Source organism: Sorex araneus, chromosome X, assembly GCF_027595985.1.
Source record: "Sorex araneus isolate mSorAra2 chromosome X, mSorAra2.pri, whole genome shotgun sequence".
NCBI classification, from domain to species: Eukaryota; Metazoa; Chordata; class Mammalia; order Eulipotyphla; family Soricidae; genus Sorex; species Sorex araneus.
The window spans coordinates 205,952,026-205,963,146 of NC_073313.1; the positions used below are offsets into that span (position 1 = coordinate 205,952,026).

General features: G+C 58.9%; 1 protein-coding gene across 1 annotated transcript; it reads right to left on the reverse strand.

Moving 5' to 3' along the window:
• Positions 1 to 3,509: 3,509 nt before the first annotated feature.
• On the reverse strand, positions 3,510 to 7,137 carry DLX2 (distal-less homeobox 2). Its single transcript, XM_004601153.3, has 3 exons — positions 6,322 to 7,137; positions 5,620 to 5,804; positions 3,510 to 5,099 (listed from the first exon to the last, which is right to left on the reverse strand). Exons 1-3 carry the CDS (start codon positions 6,722 to 6,724, stop codon positions 4,689 to 4,691), a joined length of 999 nt encoding a protein of 332 aa, XP_004601210.2. The 5' UTR covers positions 6,725 to 7,137; the 3' UTR covers positions 3,510 to 4,688.
• Positions 7,138 to 11,121: the final 3,984 nt, after the last annotated feature.

Sequence of the window (11,121 nt, forward strand, 5' to 3'; positions counted from 1 at the left end):
GTCGCCTCGGAGTTCAGAGTGGGAGTTGCCCCTGGGTTTTACTGTCAGCGAGAAAGGTTTATTTTATTATTATTGTTGTTATTATTTTTGTGAATGGCCAGGACGATTTCTGCTCCTCCACGCAGTTCTTCCGCGCCACAGACCTTTCTTTCAACGACTGCTTCACTCCCGTTTATGCCCCTTCCTCTGTCCGCCCCCTCCTCCTCTCCTGCTCCCCGGCCGCTCCATCTCCTGGACCCCGTGTTTGTAAACAAAGCTCCAGTTTTAGCGCGCTCTCTTCGCCTCCACCAAACCCGATACTTCCCCCACCAATCTCGGAAATCCTTCCACAGGACGGATATTCACAATTTTCACAAGTAATCCTGAAAGAAGGCCGAGGGGAAGCCTCTAAACGGTCCCACATTGCAGCGGGCGCTGATTAGGCCTGGGATCCCTTCCCTTTCTTCTCTCCGCTCCCCAGCCCAGGAGCCCGGGGCGAGCGGCGGGAATTCGGGGCTTGCGGAAGGGGGTGTGTGTCTCGGCGGAGCACCGGGGGCGCAATGGCCCGCAGCCAAGCGCGCGCTGGGCGGGTTGGGGGTGGGTGGGGGTGCGGGGAGCAGGAATGGGAGAAGGGCACGAGGGGCGCGCTTAGGTTGCGGGCACGCGGCGTTGGAACTCTGCAGGAGTTGGGCAGCCCGCGTGGCAGGGCTTGGAGCACCCCTCGCTCCCCAGCTTCCCTCCCCTTCTTCCCAGCGCTTGTCATATCCTATCTCGGGCCTGATATTTCAGGCGAGCGCATGGAAGGGAATTACAATGAAGATTTATGTGTGTTCCAAGCGCGGCCGCTTTCCCAGTGCAGGGAGCCCAGAGCGCCGCTTCCCCTTCCCATTTTTCATGCGCGCGTTGGGGAGCGCAGTGGGGCGCGGGGGGGAGCGTGTCTGCGCGGCGGCGGGCTGATCACAGGGCTCTCTGCGTCGCCCGGCGGCCCTCGAGACTGTGAGAAAGGCTGGTCTGTGCGGCGCCCCCGGCGGGGCTGGAGCCGGCCCCCGCCTCCCGCAGCCCGCCTTTGTTTCTCCCCTCGCGCCCTTCCTCCCTGCCCCCTCACTGCTGAGACCCAACGCATCCTTCCCGGTCCCTTTGCCCTTCTCGGTGCCTGCGGAAACGCCCCCTTCCCGGCCCTTGTGCCCTTCTGCCCTCTGCTTCGCGGGTTTTGCGAGGAAAAGGCTCGCCTTGGCCCGGCCCGACCCCGCCGTCGCCGGGTGCCAGGTTCGGTGACTCCGGCGAGTCTGTGGGGCCGCGGCCCACCCTGGAGCTGGGGCCGCCCGCCCTCCCGGCTCCCAGGCTCGCTCATGCCAAGGCCTGTTGCGCGATTCCAACTTGGGCTGACATTCCCTGCCCCGGGCGCTCCGGCGTAGGCCTCTTAATCATCTTGTCTGCTGCAGATCCTCGACACCAGCCAATTTACTGCCCCGTCTCTCCTCGCTGGTTTCAGGAGGGGGAGGGGGTGTGCGCAGAGGAGGGAGGGCACAGGCAACCGCAGAAGGAACACTGGCACCAGCTACTGGCCCTCAAAGAAAACCACGGAATTTGGAGCTGGGGTGAAATCAGAGGGGGTATGACTGGGGGTCTGCTTGGCCAGAATCTTAAGAGTCTATGGACTTTAGCCCAGTCCTCTGTGGACAGGGAAAATAATGCATGAATACAAACGGGCTGGACCCTGACTGTGGCCCCAACCCCTGGACCACACTCTGTTAAGCCAGACTAGATGCAGGTTCCCTAGTATTCTAGTCAGACAGAGCAGAATTCTCAAGGTGCTGCCACCAACCCTACAAACTCACCTAGGCCCACGTCTGCTTTTCAGCAAAGTTGAACACGCACAAGGATGGCCAAATCTAAGAGGACATGACTTTGCATATGGCCAGTTGTGCTGTGCTACCCACCTCTCCCCAGTAGATGTTGGTCTTTTCTGAAGCAGATGATTGAAGCTCTGGCTACCCTGTGGGATGCAGTTAGCACTGTCCCAAACCCTCTTCCACACAAAGTGAAGGAGGAAAGGTTCCTAGGTGACAGTGGCCTCCTAGGAGAAGGTGGGGGTGGAGGGGGGTGGGATGGAAAGTCAAGACTCTCTGGGAGCAATGGCAGCATAATAGTCCACTAGTACTGACATTTATGGAGTCCTTAGCATGTGCCAGATACTGTGTCATGTTTGTGCCTTAGTAGATATTCCTAAGCCTAAGACTGCTGTTTTGTTTTATTTTGGTTTGGGGGCCACATTCAGCAGTGCTCAGTGCTTCTGGCTCTGCATTCAGGGATCACCCCTGGGGAGCCCAGAGGGCCATTTGGGGTGCCGGGGATCACAACCCTAGGTTGACTGTGTGCAAGGCAGATGCCCTACCTGTTGTATTATTGCGCCGACCCCAGATGGCTGCTTTTATTTCACCCATCTAATAGATCTGCAAACCAGCAGAGAAAGGTTAAGTGGATTGGCCAAAGTGACACAGTCAGTGATTCAGTTAGGAAGCTTTCAACTGCAGGTCCCTGCACTTTAAAGGAAAGGGGCTTTTAGTTCACTCCTGGGTTTCCCACTTACCTTTGCAAGGAAAGCCAAATAGCTCAGTCCCATGGCTGGAAGTTAGTTGAATGGGACCTGAGGTGGAAAGCAGAAAAGAGTGAGGCATGGATGTTTCCCCTTGGAGACTATGAGGGGGAGGGGTGCCAACCCGGCAGCACTGTACACCTGTGTTCATGTGAAGCGGATATGTGCATGTGTGTATCAGAATGTGTGATCATGTCTAAGTGAGTGTGCATTCGTGTTCTGTGTGTCAGAGAGGGATTCTTCTGTCCAAGTCTGCTTGAGTGTTGGAATGTAACAGTGTAGAATGTGTGAGTAGATGCATGTGTGAGTGTGGAATGCGATTGGTACTGTGTGAACACACGAAAGTGGGAGTATGTGATGGTGCAGATGACACTCTTGAGGGTCACAGTGTGGATTGTCCATGTGTAGCTGTGTGGGCCTGGGTCACTAGGCATTTCTGAACAGCCACTCTGAGTCTCTAGATGGTGGCCCACAGAATGCTAGACTCCACCAGCCTCCAATGCTTTGGGCAGGCAACAGAGGGGAAGTGTCCAGTGCAGAGTGACCACGCAGTGGCCTTGCCATAGGCTCGGATTGCAGTAACCGCAGCGGGTGGCAGCTTTACACTTTCCAAGCGGGGCACTGTGGCTGAGCCAGGACGGCAGACAGCCCAGGCAGGCTCCGGGGGTGGCGACGCCAGTGCCGCCGGGTCGGGCGGGTGGAGGTAGTAGTCGCCGGCATGGAGTGACTCACCGCACAGAGTGCTGGCAACCCCCGAGCAGGGACTCAGGTGGAGGCAGAGCGGGAACCTTGAGGCAACACCGCGCTGCGCCCAGCACGCCTGTCCTCGCCTAGCACAGCCTCGAAGGATGCAAATGGCACTTCTACAGACCAGGTTCCCAGGCTGGGCAGCAGCTCAGGCTTCCGGGCAGCCACCAAGGAAAGAGCGCACACATCCAATGAAAACAATAATTTATTTAAATAATCTCTTCATATTGTAAAATCAACATTAAGAGCATGTCGTTTTCATAATAAATAACCCCAAAATACCTTTCAAGAACAAAGACTTCAGGATAAGATAAAAACAAATCCAAATCAGTAGCTTAGTTTAACTAAGAAAATTTTTTAAACGGAAAATTAAAACGGAGGGGCTGCTGAGGTCACTGCTGAGAGCAGTTTTCACAAGTGGGGGGTTTACAAAAAAGTCAAAAAGATGGGTATTTTTATACAAATAAATCGGTGGGAAAATCTGCACGACACCTTTATTTACAAACTCTAGGTCGAAGTCCAGGCTAATAATCCTGAATAGGTTTTTAAAAAAGATAATTTAAACACATTTTTTTGCAGTGTCCACATATTAAAAAATCATTTTTCCCCCAACATCAAAATGAGGTCATCCGCAAAGGCACCTAAACTTTTAAAAAAATAAAAATAAAAAAACTCCACTGGTGATGGATGAGGAGAGAGAGCTAAGGGTCTGTTCCTGGGGGATGTGGGGCCGAGCTAAGCGGTGTGTGGGGGGGAGGGGGTTCGAAGGGCTTCGGACCGGAGGGCAGAGACAAAGCGGCGGGCCGGCGGGGTCAGGGGGCGTGGGGGCGCGGGCTGAGCCCCGGAGGTCAGGAACCTTAGCGGACCCGAGCGCAGCCTGGGGGCGGGCGAGGAGAAAGGGGCCTCTGAGCACCCGGGAAGCCTGGCGGGCGGGGGAGGCGTCCTGCGCGGGGACGCGGCTCGCAGCCCGGGGCAAGGAAGGCGCCGGACGGGCTCGCCGGGCGGGACGGGGCGGGGCGGCGTGGGGCGGGGAGGGCGGCCGCGGCGCCGCTCCCAGGAGCCAGGCCCAGGCTCAGGTCGCTAGAGCCACGGCAGAGGCGGCTCCTTCGCCGAGCTGCCGCGGGGTTCCTCGGATAGGAATCTCTGGGAAGAGCGCCCGCCTCCCAGGTCCCCGCCGCTCGGTGGCCGTGCGTGGGAATGGGACCAGGGGACCTGGCACCGACCGTCCCGGGGGCCGCCCCTCTGGGGAGAGGAGGGAGGCGCCCGCCGCCCGGCTGGCCGGGGTCCTCTGGCAGGGGACGGATGGAGGGAGCGGGCGCCGAGGATCACTGTTCTCTGCTTAGTCTCTGGCGCCGTGTCCCTGGCGTTAGAAAATCGTCCCCGCGCTCACCGGGGCGCCCCCGCCGCCGCCGTGGTGGTGGTGATGGTGGTGGTGGTGTGGCTGCGGGGTCTGCGTCGGGTGCAGCAGCGGCGCGGCGGCCTGCAGGTGCGAGGCGGAGCCCGAGGCCTGGTGGTACCAGGGGTAGTTGCCCAGGAAAGCCGAGGCCGCGCTGCTGGGGCTGGAGCCCGAGCTGCCCGCGCCGCTGCCGCCGCTGCCCGGGCCGCCGCCGCCCCCCATCCGTGGCGGGGCACTGAAGTCCCAGTTTGCGGGCGCCGAGACGGGCGGCGAAGCACATGGGGGCGAGGCGCTCGCCCCGGGGTGCTGCTCTGAGGGGATCTCACCGCTTTTCCACATCTTCTTGAACTTGGAGCGGCGATTCTGAAACCAGATTTTGACCTGGGTGGAAAAGGAACCCAGGCATTTAGCGGGGGCACCTCGGCAGGGGGCAGGCGGGGTAGAGAGGGTGGATGGAGGCGGGCACTGAGGCCCCTGCAGGGGCCGCTTAACTCAACACGTGTGGCGGCCTCGGACGCTCTGCGGCTTCCCGCTGCACCGGAGAGGAAAATATTCTTGAACCCGAGGCTGACGGTGGAAGGGAACCGCAGCCGGAGGGGTCCCGAGGGCCGATTACTTTACCCGCATACTCAGAAGGCGAGGAATGCCACCGGGGTCTCTGCACGCACGCGGCTTTTCCTGAGTTCAGTCCCTGGGGCGTTTCAGCCCCGCACCCAGATGTTTAGGCCGCCCAAGGCACTGGCCTCCGCAGCCTTAAAATTAGTTTTTAACACTCCCCGCCCCTTAAAAAGTTACGGCCCGGAACTCGCCTGCTTCCAGGTCATCCCAGGCCGGCGCCCTGGTGGTGGGGCCCCCTGTAACCCCAGCCCCACCCTAGGCCCTCCAGACTCCGCGCCCTCACCTGAGTCTGGGTGAGGCCCAGAGACGCCGCCAGCTCGGCTCTCTCGGGCAGCGCCAGGTATTGAGTCTTTTGGAACCGCCGTTGTAGAGCCGCCAGCTGGAAGCTGGAGTAGATGGTGCGGGGTTTCCGGACTTTCTTTGGTTTCCCGTTCACGATCCGGATTTCAGGCTCGAGATCCTCTTTCTCTGTAACGAAAGGGAACGGTGAACACCGCAGCCAGCAGGGAACCCCCTCCCTCCCAGGGGACCCGGTCGCGACCAGGAGGCGGGTCCTCTCAGGCGCCGCGCGCGCCGCGGGGGCACAGCTTCGCCGCGCGCGCACCCCCCACCGCTGCCACCACATCCCGGAGCTGAACCATCCAGGCCAGGGAAGACACAGGCCCACTGGGAAGCAACGAGAGGCAGGAGGCAAGGACACGGGGTTGCCGGTGGGGCGGGGGTGGGTGGGGAGGGCGTGCAGTCGGCGCCACTCTACCATCCCCGCCCCCCGGGCTAGCCGGTGCCACCCGCGGCTCACCGGTGGTCGTACCCGGGCAGACTGGAGGTTGAGGAGGGTAAAGGGTGCTTGGCGGGCGGGGAGCGCGCGGTGTGAAAGGCCAGGGCTCCGGACGGATCCCCACCCCGCACTTTTTTTTTTTTTTTATCCCACCTCTCCCAGTAACTAGAGCCGACTTGGCACTCGGGACGCTAGCGCTCTGCCTACCAGGTTCGTTGTTCGCGGGCGACGCACTGGTCCCGTAGGGAGCGTAGGAGGTGTAGGCGGCGGTGTAGCCCAGGTCGTAGCCGCTCTTGGCCGAGTAGGGCACGTTGTTGAGGCCGCTGGGGTGATACTGGTAGGAACCCATGTGCGCGTAGGGCGAGCCCCCGCCGCCGCCGCCGCCGCCGCCGCCTGCCGGGTGCTGCTGGTTGGTGTAGTAGCTGCTGTCCGTAGCGGTGGACACCGGGAGGGTGGGCGACTCCTGCGGCTTGTGGAGGCTGCTGCCGTTGCCGCCGCCGGGGCCAGCGCCGCCGCCGCTCGGGGGCTGCTGGTGCTGGTGGTACGTGCTGGAGGCCGTGATCTGGGTCGAGTGCATATCAGCCACCAGACTGTCAAAGACTCCAGTCATCCTGGCCCGGGACGGAAAGAGCCGGGGTGGCGGGCGCGAGGGGGGAACGCGAGGCGCCTCCTCTGACTCTCCCAGTCCCTTTCCAGTAGCCAATGTAATTACGGGGAGTTAAAGGTGGGGGTGGGGGGGTGGGTGGGAGGGTGGACGAGAGGAAAACAAGAAATGTGGCAACGGTCTGGTAGGCAACTCCTCCTCCTCCTCCTCCTCCTCCTCCTCCCCGGGAGGCGATCACCGTGCACTGCTCGGGACAGCTGCCGCCGGCCGCATCTTCTCTCCGCCTCTCGGCCCGCTGGGCTCCCTGCCCAGCGCGGGCTCCGGCACGGGGGGCGGGCAGGAGAGGGGGGCCGGGGTGGCGGGGCCGGGCCGGGGCGCGGGGAGGCGGGAGCAGGTGAGACGGCCCGAACAGCTTTACGATTGTCTGCGGGGCGGGCTCCTGCGGGGCGGGTATTTAACCCTCATCACGTGAGCGCCCGCCACGTCACCTAGCAACAGCCAATGGGGAGCGCCGGGCTGCGGGACCCGGGAGCCCTGGAACGCCGGGCCGCCAGTGGCGGGGGGTGGGGGGGGGCCGGTGTCACCCGGCTGGCGGGGCGGCGGCGGCGGCGGCGGCGGTCGCGTGTGCAGACTGGCTGCTGCGGGGCCTGGGGGCGGGTGGGGGGTGCGGGGGCGAGTAGTGGGGAGTCAGGGTGGCCGGCGGCCAGAGACTGGTGTTTGGGCACCCATCCACGGTTCTCCTCTCCCCAGGAAAAACGGACGGGGATATCCCTCACCATCCCGTTCAAGTGCCAACCTGTGATTTGCACTTTCATATCCGAGTTCGGCTTTGAAACATTAACCAAAGTAAAGAGGTGCCGAAAAGCCCGGCCTGCTTCGGTCCCCGCTTTCCTCAACTTGTCTGACACCTACTCCTCCTGCCTAGCCACTAGACAATTCAATTGATTTAAATGATCCATAAACCACGTATAATCACTCCCTGCTTCCTAACTAACCCACGGGTATAGTAGAGCAATTAATTAGATCATATTTAAACGATTTCCTCCAGCTGCTTGGAAAGCTGTATAAGTTCAAAGACAGGACTGGTGGTAGTATATTCGAAAACATGCCCCAGATTGGATGCTGACTGACCACCGAAATGTGAGCCGGAAAGCTAAATCAGACTGACCAGAGACCTTCCGAGTTAACTTTAATTCTAATTTCTATATTTTCACATAAAGGAAGAGTGGATGATACCTAGGTGAGAATGCCTCTACACTTAACCAGGTCCTGGGAAACTTTGGAAACAAAGAGAAAAAGATCATCCCCTGTATTTTACACGAAAATGAAACACGAAGAGCTGTATTTTCAGTTTTGTAGTCTAGGGTCCTATTCTTCCCTTAGCACTGCCTTCCCTCCCTCCCTCCCTCCCTCCCTCCCTCCCTCCCTCCCTCCTTCCTTCCTTCCTTCCTTCCTTCCTTCCTTCCTTCCTTCCTTCCTTCCTTCCTTCCTTCCTTCCTTCCTTCCTTCCTTCCTTCCTTCCCTCCTTCCTTTTCCTTCCCTCCCTTCTTCCCTCCTTCCTTCCCTCCCCACTCCTACCCTCCTTCCTCCTTCTTAGGCCAGGACCTTCTTTATTTTCTTTCCTGTTAGGTGGAAACCCTACTGGTCCAGAGTTGAGGGACCTTGGTCTTCATTGCCCTCCAAACCTGCAGTTCCCGCGGTAGTGCCTGCCTCGTGGCGCCACCTGGTGGAAGTGTGCGTGGTTGCGCCGGGTGCCGTAGACGGTCTAATCACGCTGAGGCGCCAGCCTCTGAAACCCCCCAAAAGAACAAAATAGTAATTAAAAGCCACAAAATTGTGCTAGTGCGCGCCATCTAAAGCACCCTTTCCTAAAGACATAACATGTCGCTGAAAGAACTTGTTACAACAACTGCCTAATGGAAAACAAGTTGATACCGAGAAAAAATATGATCTTTGGTCTTCCCCAGAAAAAGCAAGTGTGTAATTAGAACTCTAGCATCCACACAGCTCCCCCTCTGTAGAAGAACGGGCAGAGTAATCCGCTTTCAAATCTTCCTGGATTTCATTCCCAACCTTCCTTTTGGTGAAAGATGGCCCCCTGGATGGAGAAAGGTGAGCTTGTTAGCAAGGCTGGGGGGGCTGGGGTGGGGGTGAGTGGGGGGGGGAGGGAGTGCTCAGGAGCTGTCTTGCCTCCGCCTGCCTGATGTTTTGTGCTACCTACATAATTAAACTCTTGATATTAAACCCAAGCTTGCCTCTGTGTCTTGACTCCAGTACCCAAAATCTTTCTGTCACCAAGGTGACAGAAGAGTGGCAGAATTTATAGACACCTCACTACAAAATAAAATATAAATAAATGATCTAACCACACAGCCTTGCTTTCTCTCCCCTTTCTTTGTTTCCATCCCAAGCATGTCCTCCAGACGTTTTCACTGTGCCAAGTGTGCGGTGTTGGTTATCTGTGAGAACCTCTCTGAAGAGTCCGTAGCCCAGGTCAGCTGAGAGCTGGAAAATGGCATCATCCTGGAAGGAAATATGACCGGAGTTCCCCTTTCAGTGGAAAACAAGGGGCTGTGTGTGTCTGTGGGAGAAAAGACCAGAGGCAAAGTGCTAGGAGAGGCGGGAGGAAGGGAGGGGGGGAGGGAGGGAGGGCAGGAGGGAGACGCAGAACTTACTGCATCTGGAGACTCCAGAAAGACTTGAGATCTCGATTCTGATTGTCCAGACACGAATCTGGGTTTGCCCCATTATCTGATGACCTCATCACCATAGCCTACAACTTCCTCCCTTAGCGAAGGTCAGGGAGAGTGCGAAAGCTGCAGAGAGCTGGCTCTTGGGTCGTAGCTCTGCGCCGCTGGTGATCTGAAGGGCGAAGGGGGAGCCTCAGGGCCATTCTGGGGGAATAGAGTTGCCTCCTGGCTCTCACCCCAGGCTTCTTCTTTCCGCTCAGGGCATCACAACCCCCCTTCTCAGACTTCCGTTTTCTCTGTCACCCCTCTCTTTGACTCCTCAGGACCTAGTTAGGGATGGGAAGCGGGGCTTGGGGGGGGGGGTGCTTAGCACCTTTGTTCTGGCCTTGGCTGTTCCATTCCCATCTGAGCATATCTTTGTTTCCCATCCTGTGCCCACTGGGCACTGTTTCCGGTCAGTCGGTCAGTTGCACTGTCTCTTCCCGTGGGAGCCCCACCATCCCCTCCGGATGGGAACTCATTGACACTCCCAGAAGCTGCTGCCTTTGGGTTAGGCACACCCGGTGTTACCCAAAGTCCTGTGTGAGACTAGAAAGTCACCTGCTCTGTGCCCCCAAACAGGTCTGTGTGCCTCCAGTCTCAGGCCCAGGTGACATTTCAGAGCTTCCCCACTGGGTGTCTACCTGGCACAGGAGCCCCCTCCAGGGGTCAGGAGAGCGGCTGGCTGCAGTGGGGAGCAGCCATTGCATCTTCTTGGGGACAGAAGATGACAAGCCCCCTTGTCAAACCTTTTTTATTTTCTTTTCTTTTTGGGTCACATCTGGTGATGCTCGGGAGTCACTCCTGGCTCTGCACGCAGGAATTACTCCTGGCAGTGCTCAGGGGACATATGGGATGCCGGGGAATCAAACCCGGGTAGGTCACATGCAGGCAAACGCCCTACCTGCTGTACTCTCACTCCAGTCCCTTGGTCCAAACCTTGCAGTGCTAGTGTCCACTGTACGGTGTCCCTTACTGTCCTGACACAGCCCAGGATCCTGGATGCCACCAGCTCCTCCCAGCCCTATGTGGCTCTTGCAGACAGGATCTTTGGCTCTTTGAACCCCATAAGATGATTAACTGCGGGGACCAGAGTCCTGAGGTGGCAGGAGTCTGTGCGGGAGGGGGTGGACCATGTTGCCTTTAGGACTCCACCCCCTCCTCCCCTGTCATCCTCACCTCTCCTCCCGCCCTCAGCTCCTGGACTGATGATTCTATCCTCCCCTCCCTACACCACCCTCCACTCTTTCCTCCCCTCCTCCCTTCCCCTCCTCTCTCCTCTCAAAAATTTCCTTTGCGTCTTCCCTCCCCTCCCCTCCCCTGCTTGCTTTCTTGTGTGCCCAGGATTGAACTCAAGCACGCGCTCTGCGGGAGATTTCTCTGTCTTCATCCCTTGTGAGTTCAGGGTCTAAGTCCCTTTCTCCTGTCCCTCACCCCCTCCTCCGTGCCAGGCCGGCGTGGGGTTCGGGGGCGGGAGTGCTCCTGTGCAAGTGGAGAGCGGTGCCTGCGTTTCACAGGGCGCCGAGGACCCTCCGCCCCTTTTCTTTCCTTATCTCAGGAGGGAATTGCCAAGGCTTTCCTGAAGACCACCAGGGCGCAGCGAGGCCTCACCAGCCCTCAGGACGTGCGGCTGTGTTTGGACTCGAACTCGGACCTCGGCGGCAGGATGGCTGG

Bases quoted from the DNA above. Each gene is read 5' to 3' on its own strand.
- DLX2 (XM_004601153.3), bottom strand. From the start codon at position 6,724: ATGACTGGAGTCTTTGACAGTCTGGTGGCTGATATGCACTCGACCCAG. The intron at 5,805-6,321 runs GTAGGCAGAGCG...CTTTCGTTACAG, and splicing joins GCCCGCGAACAACGAACCTG to AGAAAGAGGATCTCGAGCCT. The intron at 5,100-5,619 runs GTGAGGGCGCGG...TTTTCCACCCAG, and splicing joins TGGGCCTCACCCAGACTCAG to GTCAAAATCTGGTTTCAGAA.